The sequence below is a fragment of the Ailuropoda melanoleuca genome, chromosome 7 (genome assembly GCF_002007445.2).
Source record: "Ailuropoda melanoleuca isolate Jingjing chromosome 7, ASM200744v2, whole genome shotgun sequence".
Lineage (NCBI taxonomy): Eukaryota > Metazoa > Chordata > Mammalia > Carnivora > Ursidae > Ailuropoda > Ailuropoda melanoleuca.
Window position 1 is genome coordinate 55,901,062 of NC_048224.1, and position 16,441 is coordinate 55,917,502.

Sequence of the window (16,441 nt, forward strand, 5' to 3'; positions counted from 1 at the left end):
TTTATTTATTTGACAGAGAGAGAGACAGCCAGCGAGAGAGGGAACACAAGCAGGGGGGGTGGGAGAGGAAGAAGCAGGCTCATAGCAGAGGAGCCTGATGTGGGGCTCGATCCCATAACGCTGGGATCACGCCCTGAGCCGAAGGCAGACGCCCAACCGCTGTGCCACCCAGGCGCCCCTGGCTTGAATCTTTAAAAGTCTTTGTGGGAGCTGCCGGCTTGTAGAAGTGAATCGCTGGCTTAAGAGAAAGAAAGCTTCACTTGGCAGGGGTAGTAATACGGGATCCTTGCAGAGGTGACCGAGAAGCCGCTGGTGTGCCTACTAGAGCACATAATCGTTGAAGGAAAGAAGAGCTGGTATATTAGAGTCTGTCCGAGGATGCTGGGAAGTTGGGGAAAGCCAGCCGACCAGCTCCTGTGGGCAGATCTGCTGTCTGGCATGCCGTTGACGGGACAGGGAGGGGGCGGGTGGCAGCCTGCGTGTGTGGCAGTGGCCCCCAGGCTTGTTTCTCTTGCCTGGGGGGTCCTCTGTGATGCCCTGACTCTCCCGTCTTACTCCCTCGGGCAGCCCTCCCTGTTCAGACCCCAACCAACGACTCCTGGACAAAAGCCGCCACTGCCTTCAACAGCGCCGAGCCCGGCTCTGCCGAGGTGAGTGGCCGCCACGCTACTTGGGGCTGCGTGCGTGCTCGCCACCCCCATGGCTGGCTCGTCCTGGGCCTCGTGCACCCAGTACACAGCCCGGCTCTCCCTCCCCACAGCCACTGAGCCTGGCCCTGGGGCTACTTCCACAGGCCCTGGCTTGGTACTCGTCTCCGGTCTTGACTTCTCATCTGTGTGAGGTCCCTGTGTGAAGGGGCGAGGGGGAATAACCCAGGAGAGGGGGCGACCGGGGCCTCTCCCGCGAGCCTGTGGTGGCGGTTGGTCTGTCTGACCTGTGTCACCGGGGATAAGCATGGCAGCTGTGTCCCTGGCACCCACTGCGTGTCTTGTGGTTTCGACTGTGTCTTCATTTGTTGGGCACCACTGGTGGGTCGGGGCAGAGGTCAGGACAGGACTAAAAGGTCAGGCATACTGGGGGTATGTGTCTTAGCCATAGGCTTGGTCTTGCCTCCCGGTCCCGTGTTGGAGTTTGGGGGTCAGGGCTCTTAACCCCTTTTGTGCCTTGCACAGCAGGGTTTTAAGAGCAGCCAGGGGGACAGCGGCGTTGACCTGAGCGCTGAGTCTCGGGAGTCGTCTGCGACCTCCTCCCAGCGCAGCTCCCCATATGGCACTCTGAAACCGGAGGACATGAACGGGCCCGGCCTGGAGCCCAAGGCTGACAGCCACAAGGAGCAGGCTCAGAAGCAGCCGGAGCCGAAGGTAAACTGGAAGTCCGTTCACAGAGATCTGGGCCAGGGCAGGAGGGGCCGTCGTCCTTTGTCTTCTTCCCCTCTCCCTGGGGCTCAGAAGCTGGGGATTGGGGTCCTTCCAGCTTGTGTTTCTTAGCGTCTCTGCTTTTCCATCAAGGATGCAGAACAAGGCTCAGGACAGAGCAAGGAGCACAGACCAGGACCCATCGGCAATGAGCGTTCTCTGAAAAATAGAAAGGGCTCAGAGGGGGCCGAGCGGCTGCAGGGGGCCGTCATCCCGCCTGTTAACGGAGTAGAGATTCACGTGGACTCTGTGCTGCCGGTGCCGCCCATTGAATTTGGAGTTAATCCAAAAGTAAGGTTTGGATGTGTTTTCTTCCTGCCCCCCCCCCTTCTTTTTATACTTGGAGAGAGAGGAGGGTGCCGAGACAGTGTCGTCACCGAGAAAGAGCAGGGAGATGGGAGCTGAACAGAACTCTGGGGGAGCATGTCGGTGTGCTGGACGCGGCAGGTGCTATTGAGCTGCCTTCTAGATTATTCTGACACTAGCCAGGTTCTCAGGCTGAGCAGACCAGTTATCTTCACTGTCTCCTTTGGGTTGGACAGTGGGCACAGGCAGAGAGCACAGAGGGAGGGTCAGGGTGGCATCTTTTCTTGGGTGCTGTCTGGTGAATGCTGCTCCATCGAGGTTCTGAGTCATTGAGACTATGGATCAGATTAACATGTGTTTCTGCTGAGAGGTGGGCCAGGTAATTTTAGTGGATTCATCCTTCTCTTTAGGACTCTGATTTCAGCTTGCCACCTGGTTCTGCCTCTGGTCCTGCGGGGAATCCGGTTGTTAAACTTCAGGATGCCCTGGCCAGTAACGTGAGTGTGCTTCCACCCCAGGCTCTGTTGTTCCCTGTGTGGGCAGGCCCTGGAGAGGAGGGAGCAAGCCTCCCGGGGGGGGTGAGGGGGGGCAGGCTCTGAAGCCAGACGAGGGGACCAACACCTGGTTTGGGGTTAGCCACCTGACCTGGGTGTGAGGCGTGACACGTTTTCTAGCTGGTTGCATGTCCTTGGGCAAGTTGTGTAAATGTTACACACCCTGGTCTTGTGATCTTAAAATGAGAAAATGTAATTCCTAAGGTCTGGTTTATTTAACAGTCTGTGATTCCCGACCTTCCAAGTCCTGTGGTTATGTATGTTTGATGGTGCTGGGACAGATATCTTTATTATGAGCAATTTCTCAGAATCCCTGTAATACGTTTGTGGGCACTGGGCTTGTATGGGAGGGTCTGTTGGCCACATTTCCAAAGAGATGTTACAAGGACCTCTTTTTTAGTTTTTGGGTGTGGCGGCTGAGGCAGGACCTAGGTCCTGGTGCCTCCATGCTCCATGCGGTGGGGGCGTGGACGCGGCTCTCCGTGGATTCTGTTGCGGAAATCCATGAAGGCTGCTATCTGGAGGAAATAACCGTGGTCTCTCCCGCTGGCAGCTTCATCCCTGGGGTCTTGAGTGCATGAGGCCCGACTTGAAGGTGCGTTTTGCTGTGCTGTCCTGTTGCCTCTGTGCCTGTCGTATTCCATGGTTTCCTTTTCCTCTCCAGGCGGGCTTAACTCAGAGTATTCCCATCCTCCGTCGCGACCATCACATCCAGAGGGCCATCGGCCTCTCCCAGATGTCCTTCCCCACCGCTGACCTCACCCTCAAGGTAACACCGGTGCAGAACGAGGCGGGGGGGCCCCCTGGGTGTCTTAGCTTGGGAAGGGGCAGGAGCGAGCAGCCCTGCCCGCCGGCCCACGTCCTCCGTCTGTGCTGGCTGCTGCGTCCCTGGTGGTCATGCTTCTGCTGCCCTTGCTTTTCAGATGGAGTCTGCACGCAAGGCTTGGGAAAACTCACCCAGTTTGCCAGAGCAGAGCTCTCCTGGAGGTGCAGGCTCAGGCATCCAGCCCCCGTCGTCTGTGGGAGCCTCCAACGGGGTCAACTACAGCTCCTTTGGTGGCGTGTCCATGCCGCCCATGCCTGTGGCCTCTGTCGCGCCTTCGGCTTCTCTTCCAGGTATGCCGCTCCCCGGCCCGAACCAGCTTGACGGGTCGCCTCCCTCGTTCTCAAGAGAGACTTGGATTGCTGGAGTGTGCAGAAGTAGGAGTGAGTTTGTGGGTCGGGTGGCCTAGCTTCCTAGACACTTCCCGCTTCCCTGCTCCTCTTCACTGGGAAGCAGACCAGGAGCCAGCAGAGACGCGGCTCACCGCCGCTGAGTGTCTCAGCCCTCTGTGCTATAGCCTCTGTGAGAGAAGATTGGCTCTCCGTGGGTTAGCCAAGGAGACGAGCTCACACTTGCGAAGTGCTTTGTATCAGCCAAGCCTTTGATAAGTGGTAGCCGTTTTAACCACTGTGTTAGTGGCCAGAGGGAAAGGGTGGGGGTTTCGAGGGCCCAGCTGCCGAGCCCCAGTGGTGCAGTTCCTGTGGCCCATTCTGATCTTCCACTGTGGACTCAGTGCAGGGGGATGGAGAAGCCATGGGCCGAGACCCAGGCCACCTCCGCGCAGTGGAGCCACTCCCAAGGGTGCGGGCCGGTGGGCTGGGGCCCCGGGTGGGAAGGGTGGGCTGGAGACAGTCCCCGCTCTGGGCCCCAATGCCGCCGCCTGCCCGTGTTCCCCAGCGGATGAGTCGGTGTGGGGCTGCTGGAATACAGGGCCAGCGGCAGGGGCCTGTGCAGGCTCTGCACACCCCCCCCCGCCCCCACCCCCGGCTGATGCCCTAGGAAGGAGTGCACGTGGGAATATCCAGGAACAGTGAGGCTTAACTCTGTTGTCTCCTCTGGGCTTCTGTTTGCAGGCAGCCACCTGCCGCCTCTCTACCTGGACGGCCACGTGTTCGCAAGTCAGCCCCGGCTGGTTCCCCAAAGCATACCTCAGCAGCAGAGTTACCAGCAGGTGATGACAGCAAAGCCAGGCGGCCGCATGGGGGACGGGGGTGCAGCGTACAGTGGAGTCACTTCCTGCGTTGACTGGCGCATTAGCTCACTTCCTGGGTCCCTCACATGTAATGCCCAGCTCCCGGCCCATCCTAGCAGCCAGGAAATGTTCAGTCAACGGACACAGGAGAGACGGGGAAGAGGAATGGAGCTCCGCGCTCCAGACTCTGAGCTTTCCTCTCTCAGAGTTCTTCCTGTGTCCTAGCTGGGGAATTAGCTGAAATGGAATTCTCTTTGGTATCCTTTGGTATCAGGTATCCTTCTGATGAAGAGAAGAAAGGCCTAGAGTCCCAGGCATGGATGCGTTAGAAAGAGGTAGTTTTAGAAACATGCAGGCGCTTGTTTTCCTGTAGGATGGGCATATTTTCCGTGCTGCAAGGGGCAGGCTTCTGGAAGCCTCCCTCCTGAAGCCGGTGTGGAGCCTTCTGATGGTCCAGCACCCCGCGGACCTGTGTGCCAGGATGGTGGGGCCCTTGGGCAGAAGCAGATTTGGGGACCGCGGACAGAGGACTTGGCCTGTCCCGACTTCTTTATAAAACGTATTTTTAAATTTCACATGGTTTAGATTTACAAGGTGTTGATGTTCGCGTAACCGGATCGTACCGTGTGTATTCCTCGCGTGCGTGTCCCGCTCACCGTAGGTTCCGAAACGCACCACTCTCGATGCCTGTAGCTAGGATCCGTTCTCGCTGTTGTATGGAATCCAGTGTAGGAACGTACCAGGGTTTGGGACTATTACCCGTTGTTTGCTTTTTCTCAAGAGCAAGGAAAGCACCGGAAGGACATGCCCCAGCGTGCATTTGGGGCAGTGTTTCAGCTGCCGTGTGGAGAGGGGTGGGCTGAGGTGTGGGGCGTGGAGAAGCAGCCCGAAGGGCTCCGTGGTTACCTGCCCGGCTTCCTGTCCGCAGGCTGCCGCTGCCCAGCAGATCCCACTTTCCCTCCACACGTCTCTGCAGGCTCCAGCCCAGCTGGGACTGAGGGGCGGGCTGCCCGCCTCCCAGGCTCAGGAGATCTTCAGCTCCTTACAGCCCTTCAGGTGAGATGCAGCCAGGGCGCCCACCTCACCTCCACGGCCAGTGGGCTCGCTCCGTCGGTTGTGCTGCTGCTCCGTGCCTCTCTGCTGTGGAGGTGGGGGTGGAGGGGGTAATCGCAGTCACGTCAGAGTCATTATTGATGGCCGCACGAGCTGCGTGGGCTTGATGGCCGTTCATGGGCTTTGTTTTTTCTTTCCACATTATCCTACCCCTTCCCAGCCCCTCCCCGTCAGCCACCACCCTTGGTCTGCTCTTTCCATGTGTCTGAAGTCCCGGGCCTCGGCATCACACAGGTTTTCCCGTGCCTTGTACAGCCTGGATACGTAATCTAGTGACGCTCAAACTGTGGTTCCTAGGCTGGCAGTATCTGCACCATCTAGGAGCTTGTTATGAATGCAGATTTGCGGGTTCTGTCCCAGGCCTCCTGAGTCAGAAACCCGGGGGTGGGGGCGGTGAGGCCAGCAGTGTGGGTTTGAGCAAGCCCTCTGGGGGGCCGTGGCGTGGGCTCTTGCTTGAAGTCCGTTGGCGCCCTCCGCGTCTGACCCACTGTCTGTCTGGCTTCTGCAGATCTCAGGTGTACATGCATCCCAGCCTGTCACCGCCCAGCACCGTGATCCTGTCAGGAGGCACAGCCTTGAAGCCTCCGTACTCGGCGTTCCCAGGCATGCAGCCCTTAGAGATGGTGAAGCCCCAGTCCGGCTCCCCCTACCAGCCCATGAGTGGAAACCAAGCCCTGGTCTATGAGGGCCAGCTGGGTCAGGCTGCTGGCCTGGGCGCCTCCCAGTTGTTGGACTCCCAGCTCCCACAGGTCAGGAATTCAGTCCCTCCTGCCCAGGACACTAGGCCTCTTTCCTTCATGACTGTTGTTTCCTTTTTGTCTGCCTCTTGATGTGTGATTTGCTGCTTCTAACCTTGCGACTGGTCCTTGGGCTGCTGGAACTGGGGCCAGGTCCTCTGCCTCTTGGGAACGGTCCCGTCTCCTGTTTATCCCGAGAGCACTGTCTCTCCCACGGCCTTTCTCCACGCTCGTCCTGGGGGGCTTGGAGATGGGGCATGCGTCCTGGCACACCCACTGATGCTTCTGGGCCGCTCTCCCCTCACTTCTCCCCAAAACCCCAGCTCTCGAGCCCGTACTGTCCACTGCTCCACTGGCCTCCATGTCGCTCTGAGTCCACGTAATGGCACTCGTGTCTGGCTCCACGTCTTCCTCTCCCGTGACCGTCAGCAGTATCGAACAGCTTTGAGGGTCACTCTTCCCCTGCTTTGGCCCCTGACTCAGTCTCCCCAACACAGCTCCTGATCTAGCCGCTGGTGGTTTTGATGTCCGTGTAGATGATCACCTGGTCTCTGTTCCACGGCCACCTTGCCACCTGTGCTCCACTGTGCTCACGGTCCCGTCCCGGCTGGTCAGTGCCAGCAGCTGGACCTCTTCCATCATCTCAGGCTTAAGGGTCTTACCAGTCACCAGCTCTGCTCTTCTAGCGCTCTCCCTCTCACGACCCAGCTCCAGCCATCCGTTTACCACCTGCCCCCGTGGGCTCGCTTCCTTCCCTGCCCGGCTTAGCAGAGCCGCCCTATTGCATTTGCCGCCCTTCGGTGTTCTCATCTGAGTAAAGTCCAGTCCTGCGCCTGTGGAAAACCAGACCCACTTGGTCTACCTGTGGCCACACGCTGACAGCCACCTTCGGGAGTATCTGTGTCCCTGCACTCGGGCCCATCAGTCCCCTGCTCCCACTGCCGGTTTCAGACTTGCAACTTTCTCCTCGCCATCTTCCACCTGCCCGCGTCTTGCTTCCCGTGTCACTAGAGAGATACAAGCCGTGACAAAACGAGATCTTGCACAAAGCGCTCCCTGCCGGGTCTCCTGCTACAGGGGTGGGCTGGCTGTGCCAGGGGGAGGCCCTTCCAGCCAGGCTCCTGCTGTCCCCTCAGAGGCGCTGCGGGGCCACCATCTGGAGAGGAACCGCCTCTTGTTCACACCCAGCTGACCCTGTTATTCCGCTCGTTAAAGAGACAAACCCATAAAACTTTTTTTAAGGACACTGGTCCGTTCCTGATGGTTATTTTTTACTCTTATCCTGCTGACCCATTGGTAGCCTTGACCCAGAGGGTGCTCGTAACCCCCCGGAAGTGTGTTCTTCATTCTGGTTCACGTGCACCATCCTGGTGGAATCCTCTTCCTCAGCTGCTTGGTCTGCGTTCCCCGTGCCCCCTGGGCTCTGCCCTCCAACCTCTGTCTAGGCCTTGGCTCTAAGTCCCATCAAAATTTGGGACTTCGCATTCCCACCAGCTGTATGTTTTCCGGCCCGTGGGCTGCCTGTCGCTTCCGCTCTGGTGTCTTATGGCATCTCAAACATAATACGCAAAAGCATCAAGTCCAAAACCTGATTTTTCTCCCGGTCCTTCTGGCTGCCGTGTCCATGTCGCCCGTAGGTCCCCACTTGCCCCCACCCCCCTCTGGTCCTTCAGCAGGTGCTGTCGGCGCTACCTTTGGAAAGTATTCAGAATCCAGTCATTTCCTGGGCCCGACAATCTGTTCTCACCACAGCAGCCGGGGTGCCCCTAAAACACAAGTCTAGCCACACCACACGCTCCAAGTGTGGTACCATCCTTCTCTTCGTCCCGCACCCTGTCCTGTGCAAGGAGGAGGGTGGGAGCTGGAGCTCTGGCTGCCACTTGTCTCCATGATGCAATTCCAATAGATCCTTCTGACCCCCCACTGTGGACTCAATGCAGGGGGATGAAGAGGAAAGTGACTGAGAGACAAGAAGTGGCCTCCCTGCCCCAGTCCTGAGTTTCCAGGCCCCCCCTCCCTGTCATCCACATGGTGCTGGGCTTCAGAAGTGGTCACACAGAGCTGTCACCACTCCCCCCCACCGCATACACACACGTTCTGCTGTCATAATAGCCTTCAGAAGGATCCAAGAGTCTCCAGTTCCAGGAGCCCTGAACCCCAGAACCCGGTTGAGTTTTCCATCACCTTTAGAGGCAAAACAGTAAAGGGGTTTTGCCTTTTTGTGCCTCACAAACGAGTACGTAGATACACGTCCATACGCCGTTGGCTTCTGGGGGTTCGCTTGGACATTACTTCCTGAGAAGCGCTCCTGACCTTCCCTAACTCTTACCCACCCCCACGCACAGGGGTTTGCTGCCCGCGCTCCCCATGTTGGGTCCAAGTCCAGCGTGGCCCTGTCCTTGCTGCTCCCCGGGTCTGGGTGTCCTGGTGCTCCCCCCCGCCGGTGCACATAATGTGTATTCGGCAAAGCTTTGCTGGGTGAAAGCAAGCAGGCCTGGGGTGCACGTGGCCCTGCCCAGCCCCGGAGAGGAGCTGCTCACATCCCACGCCCGCCCCAGGAGCACCTCAGCGTGGCACCTGCTGTCCGCTGCTGGCCCGGCTCTGAGCTTGCCTTCTCCACCTGCCTGGTTCCAGCAGTCAGACTCGCCCTACCTCCAGGGTGTGCCCTAGCAGAAATCCAGAACCTCACTGTCCAGAGGCCGCGCTTTAATTCTGGGGAAATGAGAACCTGAAGTATAACATGTGTTCACTCTCGGGGTCACATGTAAACAGCAGTTTGTGGCTTTCTCCCCCACATTTGTTCTTCCTCTTGACCGTGTTTGTCCTCCAGCAGCTGACGATGCCGCTGCCTGGCTCCCAGCTGCCTTTGCCGCGGTACGGCTCCGGGCAGCAGCCGCTGATTCTGCCACAGTCCATCCAGCTGCCGCAGGGGCAGAGCCTCTCTGTCGGGGCCCCCCGAAGAGTCCTCCCACCCGGCTCCCAGCCTTCGGTCCTCAACACCAGCAGAGAGGTGAGGAGGACTCCAGCCTGCTGTGTCCCAGGAAAAAACGTTGCTAGCTAATCAGGAAGCACTGTTGGGGCAGAAAGGGCCAGAGGGCGGGTGCAAGCTCTTGGCCTCACCAGACCACTGGTTTCCTGCTCGTGAAGTCCTCTAGGAACCCCATGGTGGGGCCCCCTTGGTTCCCATGTAAGCCAGCGACATGAGCCGAGACCCAGAGCAGAAAGGAAGGAGTGTGTGGTGGTGATGCCTGGGGCTGATGGGCCCGGGGAGCTGTGGTGGGGCTGTCTCAGAGACTGGTCCCAGACATCCCCACAGAGCATGTGTAGGACTAGGGTCCAGGCTCTGTTGACGGCCATCCTGGTGGTGCACAGTCCTCTCTCCACACCCTGCTTCAAGAGAACAAAAACGGGGACAGTTCCTGGTTCCAAGAAGAAGGCTCTCAAGCCTGGACTAGAGGGGAAGGGGAGTGCAGATTCCTTTAGACAATCCCTCTCTCCCTGGAAATTCTCATCGGCTGGCTCTGCATAGGGTGGGTCGGTGAGGGCCAGGCATCTCCGGGGCCATCAAACAACCTCTCATTCCTTCTTGGTGTCTTCAGTCCTCTCAGATGGAGATGAAGGGCTTCCACTTTGCCGACAGTAAACACAATGTCCCTTCGGGAGCCTCCGTGCCGTCACCGCAGACTTACAGGTAAAGGTGCCCTGGGGGTCAGATGCTGCATCGCTGGGTACTTGGTCTAGACGGGACTCCGTGGTTCAGAAGAGTCTTAGGGGCCCAGGGAGAGCCGTGGAAGGGCACTGAGGTGGGTCCCCTTTGAGGCCACACGTCACCTTGAAATTTCAGTGCACACACGTTTTAGTTAACTATGGGGAAATCAGGAACTGGCAGAGTGGTTTTGCTTCTAGTCATCATAGTAAAATGCTCTGGTTTGGGAGAGCTTTCTGGACAGGTAGGAAAAGGAACGGCTGATGTTTTAAAAGTGTGAGGCCCGACCTGAGTACTCCAAGCTTTCTCACCAGATTTTCCAAAGGATCCACTGGCCAGGAAAGTACACTCCCTGGAAGGCAAGGAGAATTTCTTTTCCCGGGGCTGCATGTCCCCTGCACTGGCCCCTGGTCCTGCCAGGGCCTGTGGCTTCTGGGCTCGCAGGGCCATGCGTGCCTCTCATAGCACGGAGTGGCCCCTTCTCTTTGCGTCCTCGGTCTCGGTCTCTGCCCCCAGTAACTGTCCCAGGTCCCTTAGCTGGATTTGGGGGTGGCTTTGGATGAATTACTTACTGTGCTAGAAAGTCGAAGAACCTCTGGTTCTGCTGACATGTTGGCCCCCGAGGAAGAGTGTGCGGGGAGGGGGAGGCAGCATGCTCTGGCCTGAGGCCCGTGGGTGGCTGGGCGGGCGCAGTAGGGTCTTGTTGGCGCGTGGGAGGTGCCTGGAGCGCCCTCCTGTTTTGTAAGCGAGTGGAACAGACAACGCATGACTTGCAGCGCTCTGAGAGGTTAGCGGCAGGGCTCCAGGGCGCCCTGAGGTCCCTCTAGGGGCGCGCAGCCGCCCTCCGATCGGGGAGCACTCCCGCAGATCAGGGCATCATCTCGTCTTCCTGCCGCGGCCGCTCTGCCGCGCTCTCTTGAAGCGTCGAGGCCGAGTCCTCGTCCCTCCCGTCGTCCCTCCTGTCATTCCACGCTCCACCTGCGTTTCCAGAGAAAGGCATTTGTGGGACCTTTCCCCATTCCATCATCTTTTCTGTTCGTTCTTTATCCTCTCGGCTTCATTTATTTTTATTAGTTTGTTTTGTGTTCTGACCATATTTTCCACATAGGCCAAAACAGCAGAACTGTGTGAGAAATACAGACAGCAGCACAGAATGATGAGCGTAATCGGGAGTCACGAGGGAAGCTCTGTGGATAAGCAGATGCTGTCGCCCCTGCCGCATGGGCCGTGCTGAGCAGCAGGTGGCCACAGAGGCAACCCCAGGGCTCCCTGAGCAAGAGCGCACGTGGGAGATAGAAGCCGTCACGAATAGCTTTTGTTTTGTTGGGGTTGTAACCGGGTGGGGAAAATTGGTGTATTTTTCTAGAGTGGTGTTTTCCCCATTTTCTGGAAACAGGGCTTCTGAGGCGTGCCCTGCCAAAACAGGGCTCCCTGGTCAGACACGCGGGGCCGTGCTTGTTGGGGTCGTGGCCCTCGGCACAGGGTCTGGGCGCCCCCGTTGTCGAGGGTCCTGAGGAGCTCCACACACAGCACTTCTGAGGCTTTTTTGGACCACAGAATCTCTTTCTTCCACTTGGCAGCTAGTCAGCATCAGGAGAACTGGGTGTGTGGTCAGCGGAACACATCCAGAAAGATGTTCCGAAAGATTTTTGCTCCTTTTGGTTTCTCTTTCCACTCGCCAGCTCCCCCGCCCCCACTGCCTAAAAAAGTGAAAGCTAGGAGTAAACTTGGCACCATTCTGAAATCAGCTTCATAGAACGTTCGTGTGGGTCACAGAATCCCGTTGGTCCAGACCCTCCCAACCCCGAGAGACGGCCACTGCCCGTCTACCTGTCCGGTCAGTGTCTGCCCGCAGCCAGGACCTCGGTCCCTGTGCCCTTGGCCCCTGCGCCCTTGGGTGCGTCTCTGCGAGCTGCTCTGGCACCCTCTGCACTCTGGCTGTCTGAGGTCTTGGCTTTCCTCCATCCAAGAGGGCGCTGCCCGAGCCAGGGCCGCGCCGTGTGCTAGGCTTGACTCGGTTTCTCTGGCGACGCGTGTGTTCTCACCCCCTGCCTTTGGTTTTTTCAGGCCTAGCTCTGCTAGCCCCAGTGGGAAGCCCTCTGGATCAGCAGTTAACATGGGCTCTGTGCAGGGACACTACGTTCAACAGGTAGAAGATGGCTTTCCAGACCCTCCAGCCCCGGACGCTTAGGCCCGTCTCCAAGCGCCAAAAGAGAAGGGACTGTCCAACCCATTTGAGTGCTCCTCTTAAAAAGAGAGACGTGCCCTAGCGCTTAGAGTGTGGCGCCGGGAGCCGGCAGCCCGAGTCCCTCCTGGCGAAGGCATTTCTCCTCTTGACGGGCGTCTGGATCCTTCCTTGTCCTGCAGAGAAGGGAGGATGCGGATTCCTCTGAGGAGGTGACGCCAGAAGGTGGACTCTCCCTCCATAGCGATTTGGGCTGTGAAGGCGCTGGGACTCGGTTAGGTCTGTGGGTCAGCTCTAGAAGCCGCGTGTGTGTGCGTGCGCGTGTGTGCGTGCGCGTGCTAGCTCTAGTAAGTGCTGTGTCTCGTCTCTGTCTTGGCTGGGTGGGAGGACACATGGAACGACGTTTTCCCATTTGTAACAAAAGGGGTTTCTCAGTGTCTGTGCCTTCGGGCACTGTTCTCGCTGCTGCTGTAAAATGCGCTGGGGCTCCAGAGCTCACACACGTCAGGCGTGGCTTTTTAATAAAACCGCATTCCTGGCTGACGGAGGCGGAAGTTTGATCGCTCATTACGCTCCTCCTAACTTGGTCCCCAGAGGGTCGCTCCTGGAATTGCTTGGACTGAGCTGCTAAAGCTTTCTTGCAGAGGTCACAGCCCGGTGCGGGGCAGAGTCAGGCTGGCCACAGAGCTGCAAGTTAATGGGATCCTGACTGGGAATCGCAAGGCCAAACTAGGGTCCTGGGAAAAGGTTGCCAAGAGAGCAGGAGTTGGAGGAGGTCGTCGAAGATTGGGGAGGACCAAGTCCACGCAGTGGCCCCGTGCCCCTTGGCAGACGTTCAGGAGTTACGACTCGTGGGGTGCATTTGGATCTGCTCGGGGGCTTTTTACCCTTGGGGCACGGGGTGCACTGATTTGAGAAGGTCCTTCCAAGTTGGCCTTGGATGTGCCAGTCCTGCAGAGGCCCATGGCCATCCCAAAATGCTTCCCGGAGGACCCGCCATCTTCCTGCCTCCCCGAACCACTGCCCTCAGCACCTGTGGGAAGGGAGAGAGCACCTCATGCCCGTGTCCTTCCTCGGGGAGTTCCTTCTTGGTCTGATCCTTCCACCAAAGGATGGGCTTCTTAGGATAGCTTTTCTCTGTGACCCAGGAGCAAGCAGGGGGCAGTGGGTGCTGTGTATCCAGACAGATGTTTCTGCATAAGGGTAACTGTCTCTGTCCCCATTCATCTGTCCAAAGGCCAAACAACGAGTGGATGAAAAACCCAGCCTGGGAGCCGTGAAACTGCAGGAGGCCCCCTCAGCGGCCTCCCAGATGAAGCGAACCGGAGCAATCAAGCCTCGGGCAGTCAAAGTGGAGGAGAGCAAGGCCTGAAGGTGCTTGGCCACACCTCGCCCCCCCCTTGAGGACAGGGCCGCTGGGCCTGGACACAGCCAGACGCTCGGACATCTCGGACATCTCACCAGATCCACCGTCCAACCACCTGGCCCAGACTGAGAGACCTCCCTTCCCTTGTTCACTCCCGAAAGCTCCTTTGTCCGACCAGCTTGCCCCCGTGGATATGTGGCATTGACCTCGCTTTACTACGAAGCAAACAAGCAAGCAAATGACCCCCGTCCCCACGACGTCCCCGCCTCCTGTCCACAGTGACCGTGGAGTGACTCAAGCCTTTGTGCAGTACCGATGATCCCGCCCCTCCCCACCCAGCCCCAGCCCTCCCCGCTCCCCAGCCAGGCGCTTTCTCGCGGCGCTCCCCCCACCCTTCCCGGCCCCAGTCACAGTGGTTTGGCAGCAGGGCCATTTTAGTTCGAGGCTTTTTGTTTTAAAAAGCAGCGAAAGTTTTTACAAAGGAGAAAGGAAAAGAAAACAAAAACAGAAGCTATGTGTGCATAGCTGAACTTTTCTACGTTCTTTGCCATCCTCTCCCTCACCCCTCCTCTGTCCCAGTACCACACTTCCCCCTCCTGGGGCCACTGGGCCTTCCCTGTGATTCCTGAACACAGGCCTCTTGGGCGGACATCCCCCATGCTCTCAGTGGGCTGACCGGTGCCGGTGCTCGCAGAAAACGTGGAGGGCACGCAGGTGGGCAGCTCCTTGCGAGCAGTGAGGTGGAGGGGCAGGTTAGGTTGGGGTGTCAGTTGGGTTCCAGCCCCTGATCTGATGGTCAACCGCGGGAGCTTAGGGGCAGCCCAGCGAAGCCAGTGGCAGTTTTAGCATAATCATGACACAATTTCTGTCCTGGACTCTTCTAAAGCCAGTGGACATCCCGACCGCAGGGCAGCTGAGGTAAATCACGCAGACACGGAGTCCCCGGGGTTTCCCGGTGCGGCCTGGACGCTGTGAGCTGACAGCACTGCAGGCCCCAGTGTCACCCCTGCCCCTGGGCTCCGGCACCTGGGGGCCGCTCTTTGACCCGCACACCCTTCCTTGAAGCCTTCCATAACATGCCCTCCTCTTCCTCTGAGCCTGTCTCTTTCTTGTCTGGATCCTCCTGTCCCGCCACCTTCCGCACAGCTCGCCACTGGAAACCGGGAGGCGCCTTCACGTGGGGACAGGTGCGTGGACGGCTGTCAGGCGGGGTCCGCAGCAGAGGCATGTGGCCCTCGAGGCTGCTGCAAGAGCTTCCTTTTTCTCCTTTTCTTTGCTCCCCCCGCAGACCCAGGTGGGGCAGAGGGCCCGAGCTAGGCAGTGTCCGTCTTCCCAGATGGCTGGGGCAGGGTCCAAGGGGAGGACAGCTGACGGTCTGACCGGTCCACCGCGGCCACGGGCAGCCTCGGAAAAAAGCCTCTTAGGCGTGTAGCGGTGGCCCTGGCAGAACGTTCGTGTGAGCCATTTTGTGCTGGGTTTTTGTCGTTTCTTTTTAAAATAAGTCCTAGAACGAAATCATCCCCGATTTAGTCATTCCGAGGAGAGGGGAAGGGAAATGCCAGGTTTCGCATGTGCTCTTCAGAGTAACCGGCCCGCCACCTACTTGCACGAGTTCTGCCACCGCCCCCGGTGGCTCCAGGGAGGACCTGGCTCCGGGGGCAAGCAGGAGGTGAGTGGGGTGAGCCCCGCAGCGCCCACCCTCGGGGCCGCCGCACGCGTGTCTAGCGTAGAACCAGGTAGAGAGCAGCGCCTCGGGGATGGCGCTCGTAGCTTCTCGGGGCCCTTCCCCGCTTTGCCCCGCCGGCGAGCGTGCCGGGCGGCCGCAGGGGCCTCCGGAAAGGGTCGGTTTTCCTGACAGATGTGCTAGTGCTTTCTGTGCAGCTTTGTGTTCCCCTTCCTGCCTCCGCCCTCAGACCGTGCCGCTCACCAGCTGGTCCTCTTCATGCCCGAATCTTGATGCTGAGGTCCCTTCAAGGGCCGCTCGCTTTGCGGGTGGCTCGCACTCGCCTGCCCTGTGTGCTCATCTGCGCTTTCTCTTCCCTGCGAGTGTGTGACTGCTGTTGTCCCTGTGACCAGCTGCCCTGCCCGCCGCTCCCCTCTGCCGCCACCTGCCTCCCTTGCCCGGCTGCCCCTGCAGGAGCCACACGTGTTCACCGCTGCCCGTACGCTCAGAATCACGGCCAGGCCCGCACACCTAATTCCGGTGCACATTGTATGTCAAAAGGAAAAAAAGGTTTTCTCGTGTTGAAATTCAACAGAACCGCCCCGGATGCTGTTCCAAACTCAAGGTGTACCCTTCAGGTGAACCTGCCGTCCGCGTGACAGTACTTCCTGTTTGAGAAAAAATAAAAACAAAAGGTCACCTGTTCGCCAGCCCTTTTCTCTACCCCTGTATTTTCTCTCTTTCCCCCTCCCCAATAAAAACAGAAAACACTAGAATTTATTTATATGTATTGATGTTGTAGGTCTAGGTGAAAAAAAGTAAATGTTTCACTGCTCTATTTATATATAATGTCTGAACCATTCTGTGCAGGAAAGGCCAGGAAATTGCATGTGACGTTCAGCGCATCCGCCACCTCCGTGTGCCCGAGCTGCGGTCTCTTTCCCACTAAGATACAGGTTTTAAACTGGGCTTGGAGCCGAGGGCGGTTCTGAGGCCTGCCCGACCCCCCGTCTCTTTCTCAGTCTGATGAAATGCAGTTTTTAGTGCAGAGAGGTTTTAAGGTGCAATATCTCTTCTCTTCATGTGGTTTTAGAACCCAGCTCAAGGTGATAGGGCTTAGGGTCTTATTTTGGTTTCAAACCCCCATCCTCAGAGTGCAAATCCATGCAGAGGCCTCTACCAGGATGCCATGGGGCCTTTGCTGGGAACGGGTGAAGACCAGCACTTCGCTTTCTGGGGCTGCTAAGATTGGTGTAGGGGGAGGGGAGTGGGGGTGTTCAGAGCCCTTTCACTGCACCTCTGCCTCTTTTCTGATGCCGGCAGCTTGGCCCTGGCCATTGATGGCGCAGCCCGTTGCTTGGCAACCAGTGACCCCGCAGTA

General features: G+C 58.3%; 1 protein-coding gene and 2 non-coding genes across 13 annotated transcripts in view; all 3 read left to right on the forward strand.

Annotated features, from left to right (window-relative positions):
- PRRC2B (proline rich coiled-coil 2B) overlaps positions 1 to 15,836 on the forward strand; it is a 59,340-nt gene extending 43,504 nt beyond the window's left edge. For 4 of the 11 annotated variants that reach the window (XM_034664701.1, XM_034664702.1, XM_034664705.1 and 1 more), the window contains 13 exons: positions 568 to 650; positions 1,173 to 1,361; positions 1,509 to 1,706; positions 2,132 to 2,218; positions 2,940 to 3,044; positions 3,199 to 3,481; positions 4,172 to 4,269; positions 5,219 to 5,346; positions 5,912 to 6,152; positions 8,971 to 9,150; positions 9,740 to 9,831; positions 11,914 to 11,995; positions 13,269 to 15,836. In XM_034664701.1, the coding sequence (XP_034520592.1) occupies positions 568 to 650; positions 1,173 to 1,361; positions 1,509 to 1,706; positions 2,132 to 2,218; positions 2,940 to 3,044; positions 3,199 to 3,481; positions 4,172 to 4,269; positions 5,219 to 5,346; positions 5,912 to 6,152; positions 8,971 to 9,150; positions 9,740 to 9,831; positions 11,914 to 11,995; positions 13,269 to 13,403 (1,901 nt within the window). In that variant the 3' untranslated portion in view covers positions 13,404 to 15,836. Of the gene's footprint in view, positions 1 to 567; positions 651 to 1,172; positions 1,362 to 1,508; positions 1,707 to 2,131; positions 2,219 to 2,939; positions 3,045 to 3,198; positions 3,482 to 4,171; positions 4,270 to 4,564; positions 4,626 to 5,218; positions 5,347 to 5,911; positions 6,153 to 8,970; positions 9,151 to 9,739; positions 9,832 to 11,913; positions 11,996 to 13,268 lie in introns of those variants that run through there. The other 7 variants (XM_034664703.1, XM_034664706.1, XM_034664704.1 and 4 more) reach the window with 7 other exon arrangements.
- Positions 3,780 to 3,857, forward strand: LOC117803194. The gene has a single exon (XR_004626888.1). It is a non-coding gene; the product is annotated as a small nucleolar RNA SNORD62 (small nucleolar RNA).
- Positions 8,024 to 8,108, forward strand: LOC117803193. Its single transcript, XR_004626887.1, has one exon. It is a non-coding gene; the product is annotated as a small nucleolar RNA SNORD62 (small nucleolar RNA).
- Positions 15,837 to 16,441: the final 605 nt, after the last annotated feature.